The sequence below is a fragment of the Macrobrachium nipponense genome, chromosome 11 (assembly GCF_015104395.2).
Source record: "Macrobrachium nipponense isolate FS-2020 chromosome 11, ASM1510439v2, whole genome shotgun sequence".
NCBI lineage: Eukaryota > Metazoa > Arthropoda > Malacostraca > Decapoda > Palaemonidae > Macrobrachium > Macrobrachium nipponense.
The window spans coordinates 47,151,085-47,172,464 of NC_061087.1; the positions used below are offsets into that span (position 1 = coordinate 47,151,085).

Consider the following 21,380-nt stretch of genomic DNA (forward strand, 5'->3'; position numbering starts at 1 on the left):
CCGACAGCCCCTACCCGTGCCTTAAGGGCCGACATCGAGGAGGTCTTGAGCGCCAGATCAACCTGTAAGAAATAACCAAATTAGGTTCCCCATTGTCCGGGAATTTTCCCAACTGAAATGTGTAACATAAAATTCAGAGTAACAATGAGGCGAGTATGCTACCTACCGAGTGGATGGCGCAGCTGGCATGAGACCGGCAGACCTCATGCCCATACGGTTTGTACAGGATGGCCGGACAACCCGTCTCCTGGCATCGGACCATATGTAAGTTGGAAAGATAAATGAGTATCGTCAGATAATGCTGCCGGAGTTAATTCCGGCGGTATGAGTACACTTCAACTAGATACTTAACCAGCTAAAGGCAATATCGAGTATAATCTTCAACTTATAAACAAGGTAAAACCTAAGCCTGAGTCTGATCGCACTGGAGTAGAGTAGCGAAACCTAACCAATTGTAGGCGCATTCTCTGAGCCCAGTTCCGCCCCCACCGGAGTGGGGAGCAGCGATAACATAGAAGATGGAAAACAGAGCGGTGGGAACAACGGTACGTAGAACTCCAGTGTATACCTTCTGGCGCATGTGATGGTAGACCACACTTCGCCAGAATAAATACAGGTCCGGAGACATACCAACAGAGGCTACATAAAAAAAATTTCTTAACATTAATCTCTGAATGTCTCCGCCTACTCCGGAATCCATAATCTCATTATCACAATAGCTAAAACCGGTGGGGTTGGGCTTGATACGAGCAGAACAGGGAAAATAGGTAAAACCTAGGCCTGAGTCTGATCGCACCGGGGAAGAGAAGCAGTTCCAAGACAATTAGAAACGCAGCTCTAAGCCCAGTTCCGCCCCCACTGGAGTGGGGAAGCAGCGATAACATAGAGGAGTACGGAAAACAGAGCGGCGGAACAGTGGTACGTACAATCCGGCATATAGCCTCCTGGCGGGTGTGATGGTAGACCCCACCTTGCCAGAAAACACACAGGCCCGGAGACATACCAATAGAGATTACATAATCTACTAATCACCCAATCTCCTCCGACTAATCCCCTGGACCAAGCTCTACACTCTAGCTGTCGTTCATCGGTAGGATTACTTGGGAAGCGAGCCAACTAGGCAGCGCCGGAACGAGTCCGGGACAGGGGTGGTAGGGGAGTGTCTGGAGGAGAGTGGATGAGTCGTGATCGCCTGGCCACAGCAACCGATCAGTGAAAACCACCTCTCGGGAGCCGTAAACTAGCCTACCACTAAAGGGGCAGAAGACGGTAGGCCAACTGACATCCTAAAGGGGGCAACGGCCCAGGCTACACTCAACAAAGACAATTCAAGCTCTTCGATCGAGGGCAATGGGTAGGCATTATCTTCTGTGATATTACTTAACAAGAATAACAATCAGATTTACATATGAGAATCTCAAAGAGGTCAGCAGCCAGATAACGAATAATAATAACAATAAATTTAACATTACACACTATCAGTGGGTTTCTTCGACAACCACTTTGGCTACTGAGGAGAGGCTCTAGAGTGGGGTTTTTGGTCTCCTGCCATCGAGGTGGAGGACTTGAAAAATGCTGTCAACAAAAATAAACAAAATAAACAAAAACCATCAACAATTTCCACAAAACATTAATCAATGCTATATCAGTGAACTGCTTACTCTGCATTCACAGATAAATCACAAAAGTGTTCAGCCAACACAAATCAGATTTTGAAAAATCGACAAACAACTAGCTAAAATAGTTTATGTTACTCCTGACAAGAACAAAATTTTCCAGACAAATTACTAGAATAACTTAAAAATTCAAATCAAAAGGACACACTCTGATAACACATAACTGACAATAAACTAATCACTCCCACCAAGGACACACTCTTAGAAACACATAAACTTACAATAAACTAATTACAAAGCCTTTTGATAATTTAATATTTACAATAAAAATTTAAACTGCAGTGAATAAAAAAAACTTGGGCTTCAATGCAGGTTGCCCAAATTTTCACACCCAGACTGTTTAAATTCTTCACAAAGATCCTCACTGACAGAATTATTCATGCTGGTCAGTAACTACTCTCCTCGTCTCCCATGTCGCCAAGGAAGGATCCCACCTGACTCTCCTTCCTCTCTCCACGTTGCCTTCCCCCTCCTCTTGAGGGGAAGAAAGGAGTGTCTCGTTACACTCCCTTGCTGTCGTCAGCTGCCATCCAACGGCTGTCAGCTGTTCTTAACCTACAATTCTTTGCATCTAACAGCTTGGCCTATACCAGACCGAATCTTACAGCTCACACTCCTCCATCCATCCTGAAGGTGGATACTGTCTCTTCAATGGCTAGAGGGGCCGGGGGAAGGAGGAAAGTGCCCAATATCTCCTTCCTAGTCATTCCTGCTCTTGAGGGGGTGTGTGCGTTGTCCAATACGGGGAGTCCCCAACTCTGACAATCTCATTCTATTACTCTGGGGGGGGGGGGGATAACTGGTATCCCTCCCCCTGCCCAACAAGGTTTCCCTTGTACTCCCAGGCCCACACAGCTGACTCCAGGCACTCTTCTTTTCCCTTGGCAGGAAAGAATTTTGGCGGGCATGCGTTGCCGTCCGCCATATATGATCTACTTCTGGGCATTGCCGATGATCGATGAAGGCACTACCAATAGCAATTCTAGTTTATAAATAATAATCACTGCGCTGACAGTTGCCTGTTTCCACTTTGCTATCATAGCCAAAGTCAGTTTGTTTTTAATTTGGGGCGTGCTAATCTTCTCTCTAGTAATACGACACACTTTCTGTTTGTCATTCCCAACATCATAGAGGCATTCGAGCCATTTCCCTCACTTTTACACTGCACACAAGTTTTTCTACTCTGTTGACTTTCTTATGCATAGCACATGTGAGTATTTGCCCGTTTCATAAATTTCTCACGCTTGGTATCACAATTTTGCTTGCCGACTTGGTTCGCTATCTTCCACTCGTTACTTAGTCATTAATGAAAGGAAGGCAGGCATAATTTTGCTTTAGCGAATCACTTCAAAGTCAACCCTTTGTGCTTTGTTTCTTATGTCTGATCCATCGTTTATTTTCAGATCATAAACACAGTGAATAGGCATTTCACAAGACCCACAGTTCGCTATATTTACTATTAATTAGCACCTTGCAGCATACGACACAAGACACCATTTTTATGACCCTGTCCCTTCGGGGTCTACTTACACAGGTCCGGCTGCAGTCCTGAGTGTCATGCTTAAATGAGACTCAGTGGGTGAGTTTAACATGATCTGTATGATCTAAAACTTACACAAGGGCCCGAGTATTTAAGGAAACTTAATTTATTACATAAAGTAACTTTAGCGGTAACCGGCTACCACAATGAAACAGTGTGGGGCGATGACTCGTAGATGCCCTTCGAGCGCCAAAGCCTGACTCCCTAAGGCAGCCGAGAGGCGTCAGGGCACTGGTTTCCTCTTAGCCCTCGTTTTCCCCTTAGGCAGGTCATTGGTTGATTTCTTTCTCCTAAGGAGGTTTGACCAATAGTTGGTCAGACATACCTGTGCCAAAAGTTAACAGCTTTTGGGGGATATTTTCAGGGTGGCTGTTTCCCTTGCAACCACAGCAGTGCCTCGTTCTTCAACTTCTAGGCCTCTTACACAATGAGGCCAGGAACAGTGACAAGCTTTCCAGAATGGCTCATATATAAATACATACACTACATATATATAATGTATATATATATGTATATATATAATATATATTATATATATTATTATATCTATTATAATAATAACATATATAATAGATATATTATATATTGATTACTATTTATATATAATATAAAGTATATAGTATATATTATAATAATATAATATATATATAATATATTATATATATATATAGTATAGGAATTATAATATATATAGATATATACTATATATATATTAATATTAATACTATTATATATAGATTCTTATTATACATTTTTCTGCACGTTGAATTTTATCCTACCTCAGCAATAATGTGTAGTATTTTTTGGTAGTCCATGACAAACACTTGAGATCCCCACCATTTTCAAAGTATGTAGGCAGTCTCCAGTTATGGGGGGAGCCAGTTCCATTCTAACGGTTTAATGATAAGTGAAAATGGTAATTCTAAAGAATAACTCCATGGACGCAAGAAACGCAACCGCGAATACGACATACACCAGGGACTGGGGCATCCTCTGTATTTCGCCATGTTTAGAACTGGCCCCTGGGGGTTAATTACAATCGACCACCCAAAAGATAAAGGTAAATTCTTAATAAGCCACCCGAATATTATAGGAAACTGTAATTTCCAAAGAAATGCCCGACGCGGAGTTATTATTTAGATTTACCGTGAAAATGGCCGATAAGCGAAAATCAGCGATTTATGGCGCCGATAACTGGAAATTGGTGCTTTCTGGCACCAAAATTCGGTAACTTCAGTGCTAGACAAGAGCCATAAAACTGGATCACCGACAACTAGGGACTGCATGCAGTATAACAGTCAGGTCTTTCATCCCAATAATACACATTCTGCTGCTGGCTCAAATTGGTTTCCAATATAATAATATGACTATGATATATGAGCAGATTGCCAATCTATCTCCTCTGAAATGTCTGCTGGCTGTGTTCACTGTCTGCTGCAGATGGGCCTGCCCCTAAAAATTTTTTTGCATCTTCAATCATGATAGTCAGTGCCACCAGCCCTTTTGTCTCTTCTTCAAGCAGTTTTATAGAATATTACTACATCTTAGGTCAACTTGAGTTACAAGTACATATTGCAGTCCACTTTTAAAGATTTGATGAAGGAAAGTCAATAGTACTATTGATATCTTGAAGATACTCCTCTGTGGCCTTCTGGGAATGGTACTTTTTTCTTCTTCCTTCCACAGATGTTTTCGTTCACCAGATGATCTTATTTTAGGTGTTAGTCATAAATACATGTTGCCACTCCTGTCCTCCCACTTCTATGTCTCGTCTTAACCCTTTGTTCTTGTTATTGCTGCTCCTAGCCACAATGACTGTTACTCATTTTTCTTCAGTTGTCTTTCGGTATCTCATCATGGATTTGATCATCACCTCACAACATATATCTTACACAGACTTTTCCAGCGCCCCTCTCATGTGGTTCTTAGAGGGGTCATACCTCAAAGTTTTTGCCTCTCTCTCTCAGATCTTCCTTTTAGTTCTTGAGCAGTTCCTGCTTTAAGACATTCTTCCATTTTTGGAGATTTTATCCCTTGTCTACTTAATTTCTCACTCTTGTGCAGTGCCGCTAGACTTCAATACCAAATGTATGCAGACAATTGTTTTCATATTTTTTTAAGTAGATTAGACATTCTTTTAACACTTATGCATAAAACTTGACCATACGTGTCACACATGGTATGAGTAACTTTTATGGTTCATACTGATGTCATGAATGATGGATATAATTAAAGTTAATTATGCTATGTTTTTTCAAATATGTAGTTAGTGAATAAATGGGGGAAATAGCATTTATGGTTCCCCTATTGACATTGTTTAATATTTATGCAGGTGGAGAAAGCAGTACTGTAGCTAATGTCAGTGGAGCTGTTGATGAAGATGGCTATGTAGAGGCATCCCTTGTAGCTGCTAATAAAATATATGAAGTCCAGGAAGATTCTCTTGTACCTGTTCCAGAAGCCTGGGGGCAGATGCCAAAATACGAAATTTTAAGTTCAGACAAGGTTAGTGTGAAGTTACTTATGATATAAGACCATTGAAAAATAAATTTAGTCAGTTATTCTTCTTAAAAACTTTGATAAAACATACTGGAAAAAGTTATTCTAATAAAAGTAACTGTTAAGTTTTTTCCATTATGTTGTAGATAAGTCATGTACAGGCAATCCGTGATTTACAGCCGGGGTTCTGTCCCGTAAGCCGAAAATTACTGTAACCCGAAGCATCATAATTATAATGGGAATAAATAGCACTTACAGCCCCATAAATTCGGGTTACAGCACTGTGAATCCACTTGTGGCACCAAAAAATTGGAATTAATGGTGCCGTGAGCCTAGCACCCTAAGTCCGAAGTGACGTAACCGGAACCCAACATAACCCTGGACTGCCTGTAATAAAAGCTTTCAGACAGTTAATTATAGTTTACAATTATTAAAAAATGATTTCCTTATAAAATCAGCACTATCATGTAAATTATTCAAGTTCTAGAAATAGCTGTGTAAAAACAGATAAGAGCTAAATATTTAATCTTTTGAAATTCAAATTTTCTAAAACAGAATTATGTTATGTATATAGATGTAAATATGAAATGGAATTCCAACTAAATTACTAATGTGTCTGGTTTAAGAAACTTGGAAGTATCTTCCAACCCTCTTTGCATGAGAATCAACATGCCTGTTTATGCTATTGCCAGGCATTTTACTCAAATATGCTCAAAGTAATGTCATTAAATATCCTAGGGTAACTGTGCATGCAAAAATTCAAGAGCAAGGATGACTTGTAGGGTACTCAAAATGGCTGGATACCAAACATCTGAAGTAATTAAATTTCCTTGACAGAGTTGTCCATTAAATTAATAATAAGTAAGAAACTTGAGATGCTCAATAAGCTACAATTTTCCTCTGGCGTATGGGGAGGCCTTGGCACTACTGTAAAAGGCCGTAGATGTGATACAGTTTTCAAATTATATTACACTTTGCTCCTGCGTAAAGCCACCAGTCTCTACTGCTGTTGTATCACCATTTCACTTTCATTCTCTTATCATTTTGTATTGTTGATACTTTCAGTATATTCTTCCTGTAGTATAACTAATCTTATTGCCTCCAAAAGATTTGTTGCTTGGAATCTCATCAACATTGAACTAATTTTCAGTGTTATGAGTGAAACAGAGAACCACACTATGTTGTGTCCTTTTTCTTATATTTTGTATGCACAGTTTTCCCTTCTTTTTCAACAAATTGCTCTTATCTTGTGCAAAACAATAATCACCCTAGTTGTAGGTAAGGTTTGAAACAATATGAAATACATGCAACATTAAGAAATTATTTTATACAACACAAAAAAATTGGACAAACATCAAGAGATGAAAAATGGTTACTAATGGAATATGCTGATAGCCACTTCAAAATCTCTCTCAAATGGTCATACTTTTTCATGACTTGAAGTATGCTGAAAGGGTCGAGGTTTTGTGACGCTGCATAACAAGCACATTTTTTTAGCAAGTGAGAAAGGAAACATCTACTATGTAAAGGAGGTTCTGTAAAATGTGAAAATTGCTGAAAGGACTGTTGTGTATTTTGGGTTGATTTTCACTGTGATATTCTCAGGTGACATATACAACATTAAATAGAAGTCAGAAACATGGTAATTGTTTATACCACGGTTTGTTTAAATGATCCTCTTCTTATTCCACAAGCAATTAAAAACATTATCTTTTATCTTATATCTCTCCATTTTGTTTTTGCCAAAGTACATAATTGAAAGTAAGACCATTGACACCTTTATATCATATATTCTGTTTAAATTACATTAGTACTAATATGCAATAAGATGCTATAAAGAAGTTAACTATGCATCAGTTTATACTAGAATATATCATTGATAATTTAGCAAGACTAAAACCATTTCAATAAATAAATAGCATTATTAGAGTACTACAGTAATTTAAGTGCACAACTCAGTCTTCTTGATTGTTATATAGCTGCCCTAAGTTACTTGCTCTAAAATGTGAGTCATATATAGTAATGAGACCATATTGATGGATACAAACTTCTAGATGGGGAAAGACTAAATGGAATGGTAAATGAATTAATAATTAGAATGCTCTTTGCTTCACAAAACGGAAGTACATCAAGCTGCCAAATAATGGGCTATTGGGATGCAGCAAAGAACACTTAGTAATGCTATACTGTGCTATTTAAGGCACAATATACCATGGCAGTATGAAATCGGAAATAGCATACTTTGAGAAAGGATATATGTAGCTGATTATGAGTTTCACATAAAGATTATTACACTTTTTGCAACAGAATTAAGAGTAAGAGCACTCATGTTAATTCATAAAGTATAAAACAGCTCATGTTGGTCAGCTAGGCAGGTAGAAAGTAAGGAAACACAAAACTTATAGTACAATTTACAGTGCATTGCATAGTATCAGGTAATACAGTCCAACAAGGAATGGCTGTGATAATATTGTAAACAAACTGCCAAAAACTCTGATCTGTATGTTTGCTTACAAAAAGGTTAAGTTTGAGTAAGTTAGTTTCTCTTTTTATACAAAAAGGTTAAGTTTGAGTCAGTTAATTTCTCTTTTTACTTATAATTTGTTTTTGTTTTTCTACTGTTTAGCAAGAATATGTAAAAATGTATGTGTGAATTCACAAAAAATTTGCTAAAAGGTGAACCATAGTTCTGGTAGCATATGATAGAAATTTAGAAGAAGGAGGAATGTACCTGTTGGGGGGAAATGGGACCTTTTGGGCCTCTATTATGCTCTCTCAATTACCCAACAAAAAATGTCCTTTGGTGGATGTTTTGCAGTCTCTGAACACTTTTAAAATGGCATCAACTAACTTTATTATTCATGAAACATTTAAGAATAGTACCCGTAAAGTAAATATCCTAGGTATTGTCTTTCCCTAAACAGCATCAAATATGTAGCACTGCTTTAACACATTTCTAGTGAAACTAGATATGTACTCACATTCACTAGAGTAACAAAAAAAATTTCTTCCGTTTGCTCCTTTCTAAGTAATTTTTTCTACCTTATCAGTAATTAATCTTTATCAATACCAAACAGTGTTGTTTCTTGTTTTTGCATGTACTGTACCATATGATATTAATTTCACCTTCCCATATTCTTCTTCAGATCTTGATTATGCTGGACTGACAGAGACCCCTAACTGATCTTATAGCTAGCTATTTGTATAAGTGACCATGACCAACCATTTAGGATCACAAACCTTTTTTTTTAATACATAAATGCTTAAATTCCTACAGCAACATTACATTAAACATAATTGTTATAGAGGTTCCAAATTATAAAATTTGCTTATTATTAAACTTTGTGTATAATAGAGATTCTGGTTTGTATCAAAAGTATGTGTTAATTTTTAATCTAAGTTCATGTTGAGACTTAATTTTGGCTCCTTTTTTTTTTTATCAGTTTATGTTTGACTTAAATCTTTATTTTTCAGGTGCTAGTGTTTGATTTTGGAGCAGAATTATACGTATGGGCTGGAAAACGAGCATGTGGAGATGAACGCAAGGTTGGACTTGCTTTAGCCAGAGAGTTGTGGGAAGAAACATATGATTATTCTGACTGTGATATAAACCCAATTATGCCAATGACTCCTCTCTCACAGGCTGAACTGATAGGTTAGTACAGTGAATTTATGATCATAGCAGTTGGATGGATATTCATATGGTTGTATGTTATTTTTACCCAGTACAAGAACTTATGACCAAGCTAGTTTCCAGAGGCCAGGTCCTTGAGTAAAAAAAATAGGGTAGTTAAGCCTTCCAAGATTTTATGTGAGCCTACCATATTGAATTTGGTTTGTTTTTCATCAATTCATCTTTAAAAGATAGTTGTACAGTCTACAGTAAATATATTGAACTCATTTATATCCTTTTTTAATAATTTGTAACCCTCAAGCTTTCTTCAACTTAGCATAGTTCTTTCGACTCCATGTTAAAGTGTCATTTATAATCCTTACAAAGAATTTCTGCTACTATGCACAGAATCTTTAGTTGTAGAAAATCCCTCCTCTGGAATAAAACAAACATAATGAAATCAGAATTTCTGCCATGTCCTGTACAGAGGGTCCCCCATATTCACGGGTGATTGGTACCACACACACACCCCTCCCTGCTCACAAATAGCTTTAATCCGTGAATGCTTGAAAACTTCTAAAAAAATGCTTAGGACTGCCTATTTTATTTTGATAGTTAAAACAGCAAAAAATCCCCTAAGAATGCTTATACTTGAGTAGTGTAATAGTTTTATCACATAAAAGAGCATTTAGTCATGAAAATCAGTAATACAGTAATTTGTGAATAATTCTCAGTGAAAAATGCCACAAATAGGCAAATTTTCTGGGAATAATGTGTACATATATGTTCGAATTGGTGAGTCCATGAATCAAAATTCTATGAATAGTGAGGGTTAACCGTGCAACTATAACAAACAAAACTGTGTTGTAAAACCTTTTTACAAAAGGGCCACATCGGTAAACTTTTACTGTTGTCTGTATAAATACACTGTCATATTAGGCTTTTATGATAGCTCTTGGTGACAAGCATATTTTTCCCCATTGTACATAACACATGAATAGTAAAAGCTTTCATTCAAGTTCATATCCCTTAACAATTAGATATTCCAAAATATACCCTCCTTTGATTCTTCATTTAATATTAGGATACAATTTGCCCTTGAAAAACGTGATGGATTGGTTCCAGGACACCCCTGTGGATCTCTGTATCCATGTAAGTTCAAGTCCCATGTGTAAAATTGATAGTAAATTAAGGATATTGCATAGTACACATAGCCATTTATGAAGTTTTCTTTTAGATTTAGGAAATTGAGTCAAATTTGTCACAATGTAGATTTTCATACTACCAAATTTATCACAAATAGTTTCAAATTACTATTCAGAAATATCTTTGAGTGGTCGACTGCTGGATCTATCATCATGGAATTGTGTAATATCAGGCCATCCTTCAGGATAATTAATGAACTAAAGTTTAGGGGCCTATGGAGATAAGCAATACTCTAAGAAAGTTGCTATATTGTAAGCTGTCCTATGGCATTCAAAGGTCTCTTGGTTGACCCAATAGATGTTTGTGGTTTTATGCAAATCCATAAAAATGAAACTTTATTCCAAATAACTGTGAGGTACAGATTTCTTCAGGGATACTAATTGGTTAATCAAGTGCTGCCAAGTCTAAAGTGGAGAGTGTGGATTTCATCAAAACTGCTTGAGAATTTCATGGTCTTATATGTAGAATAAACCATCTTTTCATGTTGACCATTCCCAAGTTCTTCATACTAGTTGAAGTGGTATAATATCTGCCAGTTCACCTGAAGCTCTGTGATTGACAAATCTGCTGGTTTTTTTTTTTTTTTTTTTTTTTTTTTAACAGCAGATTTGTTCTATTTGGTTCCATCACTGCATTAGACCATGTACTTTTATTGGGGAATGGATTAAATTACTTCATCTTCCACAGCCTCATAATTCATCCAATAACTTTGGAGGCTTATATTTCTTTACACCTCTTGTGTTGGGCGAGTGTCCTACACTGGATTTTTCTTACATTGCAGACTCATTACTTGGAAGTGCCCATCTTCAGGATCTTTTAACATTGGAAACTCATAAACCTTAGAAACACTCCTTTTGGCCCTGCCTTTTCTGATTCTAGTCATTTCCTAGTATTGAACTTTTGGCATGTATGGCTCCCTCCCTTGGCTTTGTATACCTCAACCTCACTCCTAAATTGCAATGTACATTCTTATGATTGAAGAGTTACATCAACACATTTTTTTTTAAACAAAACTATTTTCCATGCAAACCCATAAACTGCCTCCTGCCTTCCCCTCTATCTACATGCAGAGCTTGGCACAGAGAAGAGTGAACACTGATTGATTACCTGCATGGACTTGGAAGTATAGAATTGTTGCTCTATGCAAATGGATTGGCTTTGCACAGTTTAAAGCTATTTAATAGTTAGTGAGTTGACATAAATAGAATCCGTCAAATATGGTTTGACAAAACCAAATGCCTGGATACAGTATAGGCTGATCTTGACAATGTGTATGTAGAAACAGACAAGAGGGAGAAGGACAAATGGATTCTATTCTGAAGGTGGGCATGGAGAGTCCTTACAGGTCCTAGAGCTGTGCAATGAAGAGCAGGAATACAGACACTAAAGAGAGCCACCCTTGCTGGAGGATTTAGTCATGCAACAAAATGTGGCAAAAGTTGTCATAACTTAATGAGTTGCATCTAACAAAGCCCTGTAAGGTGGTCTAGTAAGGCTGCTCAAAAGTAATAAGTCCCACCCAGTGGATTCACTGAAGCTTGAAGGTGAGATTTACTGAAGTGGTAGAATAATTCAGAAATAATTCTATTGTATTTAAATATACCATAGATTAAAGACTGAAGACAAGGTGGAGTGATAACCCATAATAGTTGAGAGAAAGTGTTTTATCATTATACAAATGGAGAAGACTATTAGAACTGAAATAAGTTTTGAGGGGATGAGAACAATGTTGGTCAAACCAAGCCATGAATCTCATCCATTTTGTTTGGTAAAGAATTATGGAGGAGAATCTTCAGGGTCTTGCAGTAGTAGCTACAGTGACATTTAAAAAACCTCTGAGGATAAGGGTGAAATCTGTGGAAGTGAGGTTGCTCCTAAAGAAACCTCCAAGCGGGAGAGATCTGGGAAGATTCATAATGGGGCCCAAAACCTTGGGAAACCACTTCTGCTGAGGACAAAATAGAACAATTATCGTCATCTGAGACATCAAGGATTCTTAGAATTTCACCAGAATTGTCTCAGCAGGCTAAATGGAGGAAATGCATAGACATTGAGTCCATCTCATGCTTCAACCTGTCCAAGCCACTGGATCTGGATTTGGAGAACAGTAGAGAGTAATTCTGACTTTCAATAACTTGGCAAACAGGCCCAACAAGGTAGTTCCACATGTGTCACAAAGCCTTACAAATATTCAAGTGAAAGGACCATTCTGCTTAGAGAACTTGGTGCACTCTTCTGAGAGCATATGCCACTATGTTACACTCTCCGGTAAGCTAGGGTAGTAGTTTTGCTAGCCGTAACTCTAATGCAGCGGCCAGACAATATGGTCACAGATGCTTGGATTGCTAACTTTAGTGTTTGTGCACTAAGAGCATGAAAATAACTTTGAATTTAGATTATGTAAACTTAACAAAACTTAGTAACGTAGAATTTTCAGAAGTCTAGATGCTGATTATTCAGAAATTTACTGCATAGCTTACCTGAATATTATTCAGTGCTGTTTAATAGTCAAAAATTTTTGCAATACAGCAAATTAATACTCTTTATAGATGTTTTTACTGGTATTCATCAAGCACTTTATAAAATTGCATTTTTCTTGCTCCAAACAGGGTCCCGACCAGAATGGGGCATGTGTGCCAAACTTACAGAAAATGTTGAAACTATTCTCTTCAAAGAGAAATTCATCGATTGGCCTGATACAGCTCAGCAGTCACGTATTAAGGTATGTATGGAAATTCTGTTACATATATACATTATCTATTTGCATCAAATGATAATTTGTTGTCATTTAGCAGAACTTCTTTAATACTATTTTTAGGAAGAATTACATGATCCTAAGGTCTATGGTGTAAACTTAATCTACTACCTAGGTCCTAGCAGGATATGTCTTTAAATCTTAACTTTAATTCAGTTTACTACAGAATCCAGGTTATTTTTGTTCACCCTTAATGATATATAATCCTAGGTTATAGGCTATAGACAATATCGACTACAGTACATATAGCTAACTTATTCTCACTGAATCGATGTAGATTGTAGGCTACTGGTTAGTAGTCTATTGCAGACATCGTTATCAGAAAGGATTATCTATACAGTATTGTTAATTATTGTGGAGCATTTCTTTAGATAAAACTTCGAAATAGAATGACAAATTCTTCTAAACAATTTGTGCTTTTACAAGTAACGATCAGAAATCATGAGAAGCGCTTACGTGTACTCATGGAAATGTTGGTTTACAGCTTTTCAAACACAATTTAATTGTTACAGTTTGAACTAAAAACTTTTAAATGGAATTTAAAATTATGCACTTAACTTTCAACTAAGATGTTTCCATGATCCTCAGTAATGAAATCACAGCAACGGAGATCATTTATCACAGAGTGCTGGTTTCAGAACACTTTACATAGATAACCAGAGAAAGAAATGACCTCTTGGCCGCTTCTTCTGCAGGTGTTTTTTATATGTAGTTAAACTGGGTTCAGCATTCACTGGGGATAAGGGAAAGTGCCCTCTTATCCTGAGTCCACTTATTTTCTATCACACATTATAATGTTTATCATTACGACACAGTACCCGGCCACAAGACCGGCTAAAAGAGAATTCTTTGACATTAGTCTGGTTACCATGGAGCTCTGGATAGACCATGGAAAAGGTAACTCCTTGAGGGCAAGACAGCTACAACACTATCAAAAATAATTTATTTTATATTCTTTTTTATTTGATTTAGAGGTTTACTGATTCTTGGAAATCACTTAAGGCTAGTCCTTAAGAAACTAAATAATTAGCTCATTGGTCTGATTAAGCTACTTAATGAGAAAATGAGGAATTACTATTGAATGTTTGGCACTCAACTTTGAGGAAAAACAGTCAAACCATAGATATAATTTGGTGAGATGCAGTAATAAATGCAAATGCAAACTCACCTGTTATTTATATACTGTGAATTAAACAATCAAATTTACTGTATAATGAAGTAGGAGATAGTATTACGGAGGAAGTAGCACTGGTCACTGAAATGTTGGTGAGCTATGTAATAGGGAAGCTGAGAAAGCTGTCATTAAATAAATTGGTATAATCTGCTGCCTCCTTACTTTAGTGTTGTTTTTTTATTTCTTTATAATTTATTATTTCAAATACTATATATTCTGAACACAAGGAAAAGAAAAAGGATAACCCCTTATTATCTGCCTTATGTAGACATAGATGAAAAAGACAGACTTTGCACAGGGAGAATGCAGAAGGCAATTCCCCCTTTTCATCTGCCATGACTGAAAAAGACAGGCTTTCACAGGAAAAATGTAGAGGGAAATCCTACTCTCCAGATGACAAGGTTAAACAAAAGGAAAAGACACTTCACTTTCACCAAATGACAGGCAGGCATCATGAAGCATACCATTTTCAAGTTGAGGGGAGGAAAGGAAGTTTATCTTCCTATCAATTATGTCTCAGAGAAGAATGTGAGACCACCTAAACAGAAACTGGTTAGAGAGAGAGAGAGAGAGCCTGGTAGTAGGTAAGAATGCTTTTACATTAGTAGCAAAGGATGTTGATACAGTGGTGTAGAAGGAACCACTGGCATTTTGTTAGGAGGCAAAGAAAAATAGTCTTAAAGTTGGAGAGGATATAACCTGCCTTGTAGAAGTGTAGAAATGTTTCAGGTATAATAATGGCGTGAACTCACATTCTCAAATATCCGTATTTTAAACTTTACAGCTGAGGGCAATTAGGGGTATTCAGATAGCAAGTCCATGACCATCCTTACTTGGGTGGAAATATTAGCCTCCATTTACTACATCTTTTAAGACTCATGCAAAGGGGGTGGTCCATGAAAGGAATAACAGTATAACCAATGGACCTGAAGTGCTGTTTCTTCTTCCCAGTAAGAACTGAGATGTACTTTAAGGGGTTGGGGGTGATAGATATGCAACTTACTTTCTTCCAGGTATGGGTTAGGTATCGAAGTGGGGTTTCTGAAGAATACAGCTTATCTTAACACTGGAAAGTAGGACATTATTGATAATGGCCAATAATGTGGAATATACAGATATGATGTTTATTTATGGATTATGTAACAAAGAATTCTACTGTTATAAAAAAAAGGAAGTCGGCAGTTAGGCCAATGTGAATAAAATACTTCCAAATCAAATGTATTTTTTCAATGCTGAACAAAGGCAAAAAATGCAAGTATCATTGAAACCTTCTCCCTCTCCGTCAATGGTATTCACTGGAGTCCAATAAAGGAAAGAAAAGTAAGCCGAATTCAATCTCCCCTCCATCAAAGATAAGCCTATTCATTAAACACCAATCTAAGATTTAAAATGTATTTTCAAAAATCTCTCGTTCTCCACCAAAAATGTATTCATCATAAACCAGTCGAAAGGAAAAGCACAATTAAGAAAATGCTTTTGTCTCTGTCAGATGAAAAAGAATGGGAACATTATGGGAAATTCACTTTCTCCAGTTTATCCTGGAAAAGGTAATACAGTGGTCCCCTCCGTATTTGCGGGAATGAGTTCCAGACCCCCCCCCGCAACAGTTAGAACCCGCAAATAGTTGGAACCTCAATAAAAAATTTTAAAACCTCCTATTTTGTTAGTTAAAACTCAAGAAAAACCAACTAAAAATTTAATATCTGGTTTTTTTAATAGCTCTATCATAAAAAGGGAATTTTATGATAAGATTGATAAAATAAACAGGAATTTATGAATATTTCTCAGAAAAATACTGCAAATAGGCAAATTTTCTGCAAATAATGCGGGGAAATGTTCCAGAGAGAAATATGTGAATGCGTGAGCATGTGAATCCAGAGAACGCAAATACAGGAGGTCAACTGTATGTATATCCATGCAGTAATCAAAAGAGATTATAAAGCTGACATTTATCACTCATTCAGCATAGGCCTAGTCCTGACTCCTGAATCCTGATTCAACAATTTCATGACATTTACACTACTTTCTTGATACAGAAAGCAAATCTTTAAAATTATATTAAATGAAGTCTGTTCACAGGTGATTTACTAATTGAAGGAAATGTATTGTTGCATTTTTCAAAAACCTGCGAGAAAAAACTCATAAGTAAAAGACTAGCAATCCAGTTGCCTAATGCACTTCATCAACCCCCCCTTTTTTCTATCTTTTTCCTGACTACTCAGACATGGTGCACGCCATGTCTGCCGAGAACAACATTAAGGAAAACTGGTTATTTTAAAAATTTGCGTCACTGATAAACAAAGCCTTAAAATGCGTATGTCTACAGAACTTTTTCTGTCCAGAATGACCTTTTATTTCATTCCCTGAAATATTTGCATAAACTCGTGTTACACCCTGTATATTCCTGATAGTACTTGGCATTGGTGTATTGTTGTTTAAGTTGACTTAGATAGGTGCTGTAGGTATTGCCTTTGCTGATGTAAATGAGAGAGATACATTATTGTGCTTTTGATGCACAATAACATATCTCTGGATTTGGGATTATAAAAAATAGGTTTTCCTCTCTGGATTTAAATCACTTCTGCTGATGCAAATGAAAAAGATACTTTATGGTGCTTTTGATGTTTTAATTTCTCTGGGATCATATGAGATAGTTAATCCTCCCAGAAACAAAATCACTTCTGCTGAAAAGATACTTTTTGGAGCTTTTGATGTTTAAATGTCTCTATGAATAAAACATCATGAGTGAAATGGGCTTAATAACTGACCTAGAATTTAAGGGAAGATCCAAAGTCCAAGTGATGATCACTAGACAATATAGCTGGACTGAAATAAGTGGTAATGTCAGAACTGGTCTTCTCTACCATTTGACTCTGTTAATTAGTATCAGTGAAGATTAATAGGCATTGGGGAACTCATCCACTTTGGCCAACGGTGCTTTACCTCACCCTCACCATTTGAAATGGTATGAAAATCAGTGTCATGTATTGATATATGATGACAAAGAAAACACTTTTAGAATTACAAGTCCATGGATTACGTGATAAGAAAACACTAAAATTACAAGTGTATGGATTACATAATAAGATGTTCTTCATGTTTACAGGTGCAGTGTACACGCATACAATAGTTTACAGGTGTAGCACACACACATATAATAGAAGCTGTAGTCTTGAGGATAGTATACTTAGAACTTGTCTCTAGAAGTACTATCTTAGAAATTGATGATTAGTCATCATGGAGGACAATGGCTTAAGCAAATCCAATGCGTGTTGACCTAAGAATGATCTTGATGCTTATCAGTTAGAGTTTCCATGTGCTAAGCTTGAAAATACTGGTATACTTCATCATTCCATTGAACCAAGTTACCATTATGAATACTAGCTGACTGACCCAGGGCTGCTTGGGATAACTGAATGACATGCATCTTTTATATGTAGGTTTACTACTTATGCACACTCAAGCATTTTGCTACATTCAAGTTCCCAGGTAACATTGCACACCATACATGTGTGTATATGTAATAGAGATTCATTCTCAGTGAAAATGTCATATGATTTTACGTATGTGACAAACAACTTCCAGAATGCCTCTAGCAAAGGCCCTGGAGGTACCTGAGCTTAAATGCAGCAGTGTGAAAGTAAGTGGTAAATCTGGACATAAAAGGCACATGGTAATGTATGGCCGCCAAAATTTGCCCCTGTTCATTCCTAACTTCACTTAACCAGCCAGTATAGTCCTGGAAATTACTGGTCTTCTTACTAACATAATTAATATTAATCCTTAAAAAGGCAAAGGACTCATGTTGCCTCCCACAAAAGGAGCAACTCAGTGCATATAGGTAAAAAAAAGTTTTAAACTGTAAAGGTGTGCACCATACATTATTGAAAAGTAATTTCTTGTTCCTTGATTGCAAGTCTTTATCTTACTGGGAGGGCCCTCCTTCCAACCCTCTTGATTAGATTCTTCTAGGCATCTGCATCAGTCAGGAAAACTTGCAAGACAGTGGTGACTTTGTAAGCAGAGGCCACCTTCTAGGAAAACGTTAGGTTTCTTTAGTATTTATGGATCAAATTTATGCAAAATTTTGTAGATTTATTAAGTCACAGACTTATTCAAAGCTGTATACATAATGTCAATATTGTTTTACATTTTCAGGAAGTGAAGAAAGATTTAAATCGTTATGTGCCTCCAGTGAGTGAACTTCAACCTTGTGATGCATCTGTTATGCTGGAGACATTACCCCTGGAACCAGATTTAGTGTTGGAAATGAGCCATCTAGGCAGAGGGGTAGAGTACTATGATGAGGAGGTGCGCTAATTATATTGACATCTACGGCTTTATGGATCTTCATCACTGCTTAGCTTTCTTGTTATTTGCCTCAACTATCATGACTTGTGATCTAATGTAGAGTGCAGCCCTCTCAAAGCTTCTGTCTTACAACTTGGAGACTTTTTGTGCCTTGTTAATTTGTCTTAGGCTTCTTGATAGTCACTGTTGAACAGTGGCCATTAGATTACAATAGCTGCTGCTAGTCAGTGGCTAGACTGCCTGTAGATAGTGAGAGGTGCCTTTCTCACCTCCATACCTAGTGGTGTAAATGGATCAACATTCAGTGTTTTACTGTAGTTTGCTTGGGGTAGCTAGTTCCAGTCTTTGGTGCTCTGAAACTTGAAATAGTTTCATAAGTCCCATCTGGAGTTGTCACTAATTCTTCACTTGCCCATCTTCTAGTTGTCCGTTCAACCTTTATCCTTCTGCTTTAGTGCCTTGCAAGAAAAAATATCCTTTTTTGTATCATTAGCTTTTGTTGCTTGTCTTTCCCTTATTTCTCCTAACTTACCTATTGTATTTTAGCTTTTATGTATTTGTTATGCTGTTATTCCAGTATGCATATAATTTTTTTTTATTCCTCTTACATTATTTTAGTTAGTGTTTTATGAAATAATATTATTTTGACTTAATCATACTAATTATTTTAAGTGATTAATTATTTTAATATTTTATATACCAATTTTTGACCCTGAGTTTTGCCGTTAAACCTTTTGCTAATTATTCCTTACTGTTCCCAAAACCACCTTTCTCCACCACCCTCCTGGTTTGGTCATCTGTTCTCTGCTACTTGCTGATACAATCTGAATGGTTTACATTTGAATTGACTAACATACCCTGTTGGAAAATGCTGTCATTCTTCAATCAACATTGTGGATGGATGGTTGTCATATGTACATGACAATAATTGAATGTTCGACACGATATATTACGACTGCAGGAACGTCGACTTTTGAGCATCTCTACTAACGATTACAAAGTGTGGCATGTGTCTGAATATGGGAAGGTCTTAGTCGAAGCTGCTGTCAACAACCATTTGTTTGCGGGAGATACTTACGTGGTTCGATGGTACTACCTTGTTACTGCTACAGGAAGAACTCTAAAGGTAAATGTTATTTTTCATAGTGTGTTCATTGCTATTAGCCATAGCATTTACTTAAAATTAAGCTGTTCATTTCTATTATCCATAGAGTTTACTTATAATTAAGCCAATGTAAACCCTGACCAAATATTTCTATTGGGCCACAGATGGTGCTGTATTTTAGGATTTTGGTAGTGCATATTGAATTTAGTTTTATGAAGCAGTTTTTTTGAATCTCAGACATAGGAAAGGTTGAACACCACAATAGGAATACTGTATTAGAAATATGTAATGGTGTTACATTGTGAAAACATAAACAAGCTTGACATCCCAAGTAGAAGAAAAAGAAAATCGATTAAAGCTTAAAATCCACCAAATATAGATATCACAAACAAGAAAAACATTTTTAATACTCATAACCTAAAAATGATTTGCACATTGTTACCATTTGTAAAACTGCTTCATGACTATGATGCAAACATGCTTGATTACAGTAGTCTTGCTGTTTGATTTACTGGTAAGCCCTTTTAACAAACATCAATTTTTCTTTTGTTAGTTATTTGAGAAGAGTCATCCATTGATTTTTCTGGTATAGTTTACACTATGAGGAAGAATCTTTGGTACTGTATATTTTGGTATACTATTGTTTATTAACTATTTTAACTGAGGATAATTTATACACTTCATTTAGAGGTAAAAAAGCAGGAGTTCATAGTACGGTCTAACAAAGATAACCTTTCTTTGGAATAAGATTGGCTTATGTAAAATGTACCCTTTGACCTTTTGAGAGCATGGTAAATTTCTGAACCTTATTGTGCTACATTTGGTATACAGTATTGAATTAACCTGTATAGTGTGCCCACAAAAGCCACTTTGCCACTGTGTATATTTCTACAACCTTTTTCCAAGATTCTGCTTTTAACACTAATCAGCAGATCTCCCATGCAGTGGTGTCATTTCAGTATTTTCTTGGAGGGGGCAAAGGTTTAGAACTTGTGGTATGGGTCGGGTGGCAAGCACTATCAGCTGGGGGTAGGGGGTTCGGTATAAGCCCCTCAAGAGTTTTATGGAAATTTGTGTGCATTTTGAAGCCATATAAGAGCTGTATTGAGGTAATAAAGCAGCAAACCTTTTCGACTGATGACTAGGAGCATTTTTCTCTGCTAAAACTCATGAAAAATAGCGTGAGCTGGCCAAAATTAGGCAATACTGTACTGCCTCTATTTCACCCTGTCTCATGTACTCCTGACAAGCTAGAACGCGATCAAGTTGTGATCATTTCAACCGGTAGACTACGTTTCAACCAGAGACCCCTCTCCAGTCACCATCCCCAAACAAATACTCATACACACACACCTTGGAGTGAATTTTACTATTATTATTTTTTATTATTATTAATTAGTATTACTTCAAAAGCTAAGGAAGCAAAACAAGTCTTGGGGGAGCCATCAGTTTCTTAAGGGGGCAAGTGCCCCCCCCCCACCACACACACACACATACACAC

The 21,380-nt window shown here is 36.8% G+C and overlaps 1 protein-coding gene across 16 annotated transcripts in view; it reads left to right on the plus strand.

Moving 5' to 3' along the window:
• The window catches only part of LOC135205702 (uncharacterized), a 1,031,110-nt gene that overhangs the window by 983,773 nt on the left and 25,957 nt on the right, over nt 1–21,380 (plus strand). For all 16 annotated transcript variants that reach the window (XM_064236823.1, XM_064236798.1, XM_064236782.1 and 13 more), the window contains 5 exons: nt 5,549–5,721; nt 9,190–9,370; nt 13,144–13,256; nt 18,622–18,774; nt 19,736–19,900. In XM_064236823.1, the coding sequence (XP_064092893.1) occupies nt 5,549–5,721; nt 9,190–9,370; nt 13,144–13,256; nt 18,622–18,774; nt 19,736–19,900 (785 nt within the window). The remainder of the gene's footprint in view (nt 1–5,548; nt 5,722–9,189; nt 9,371–13,143; nt 13,257–18,621; nt 18,775–19,735; nt 19,901–21,380) is intronic.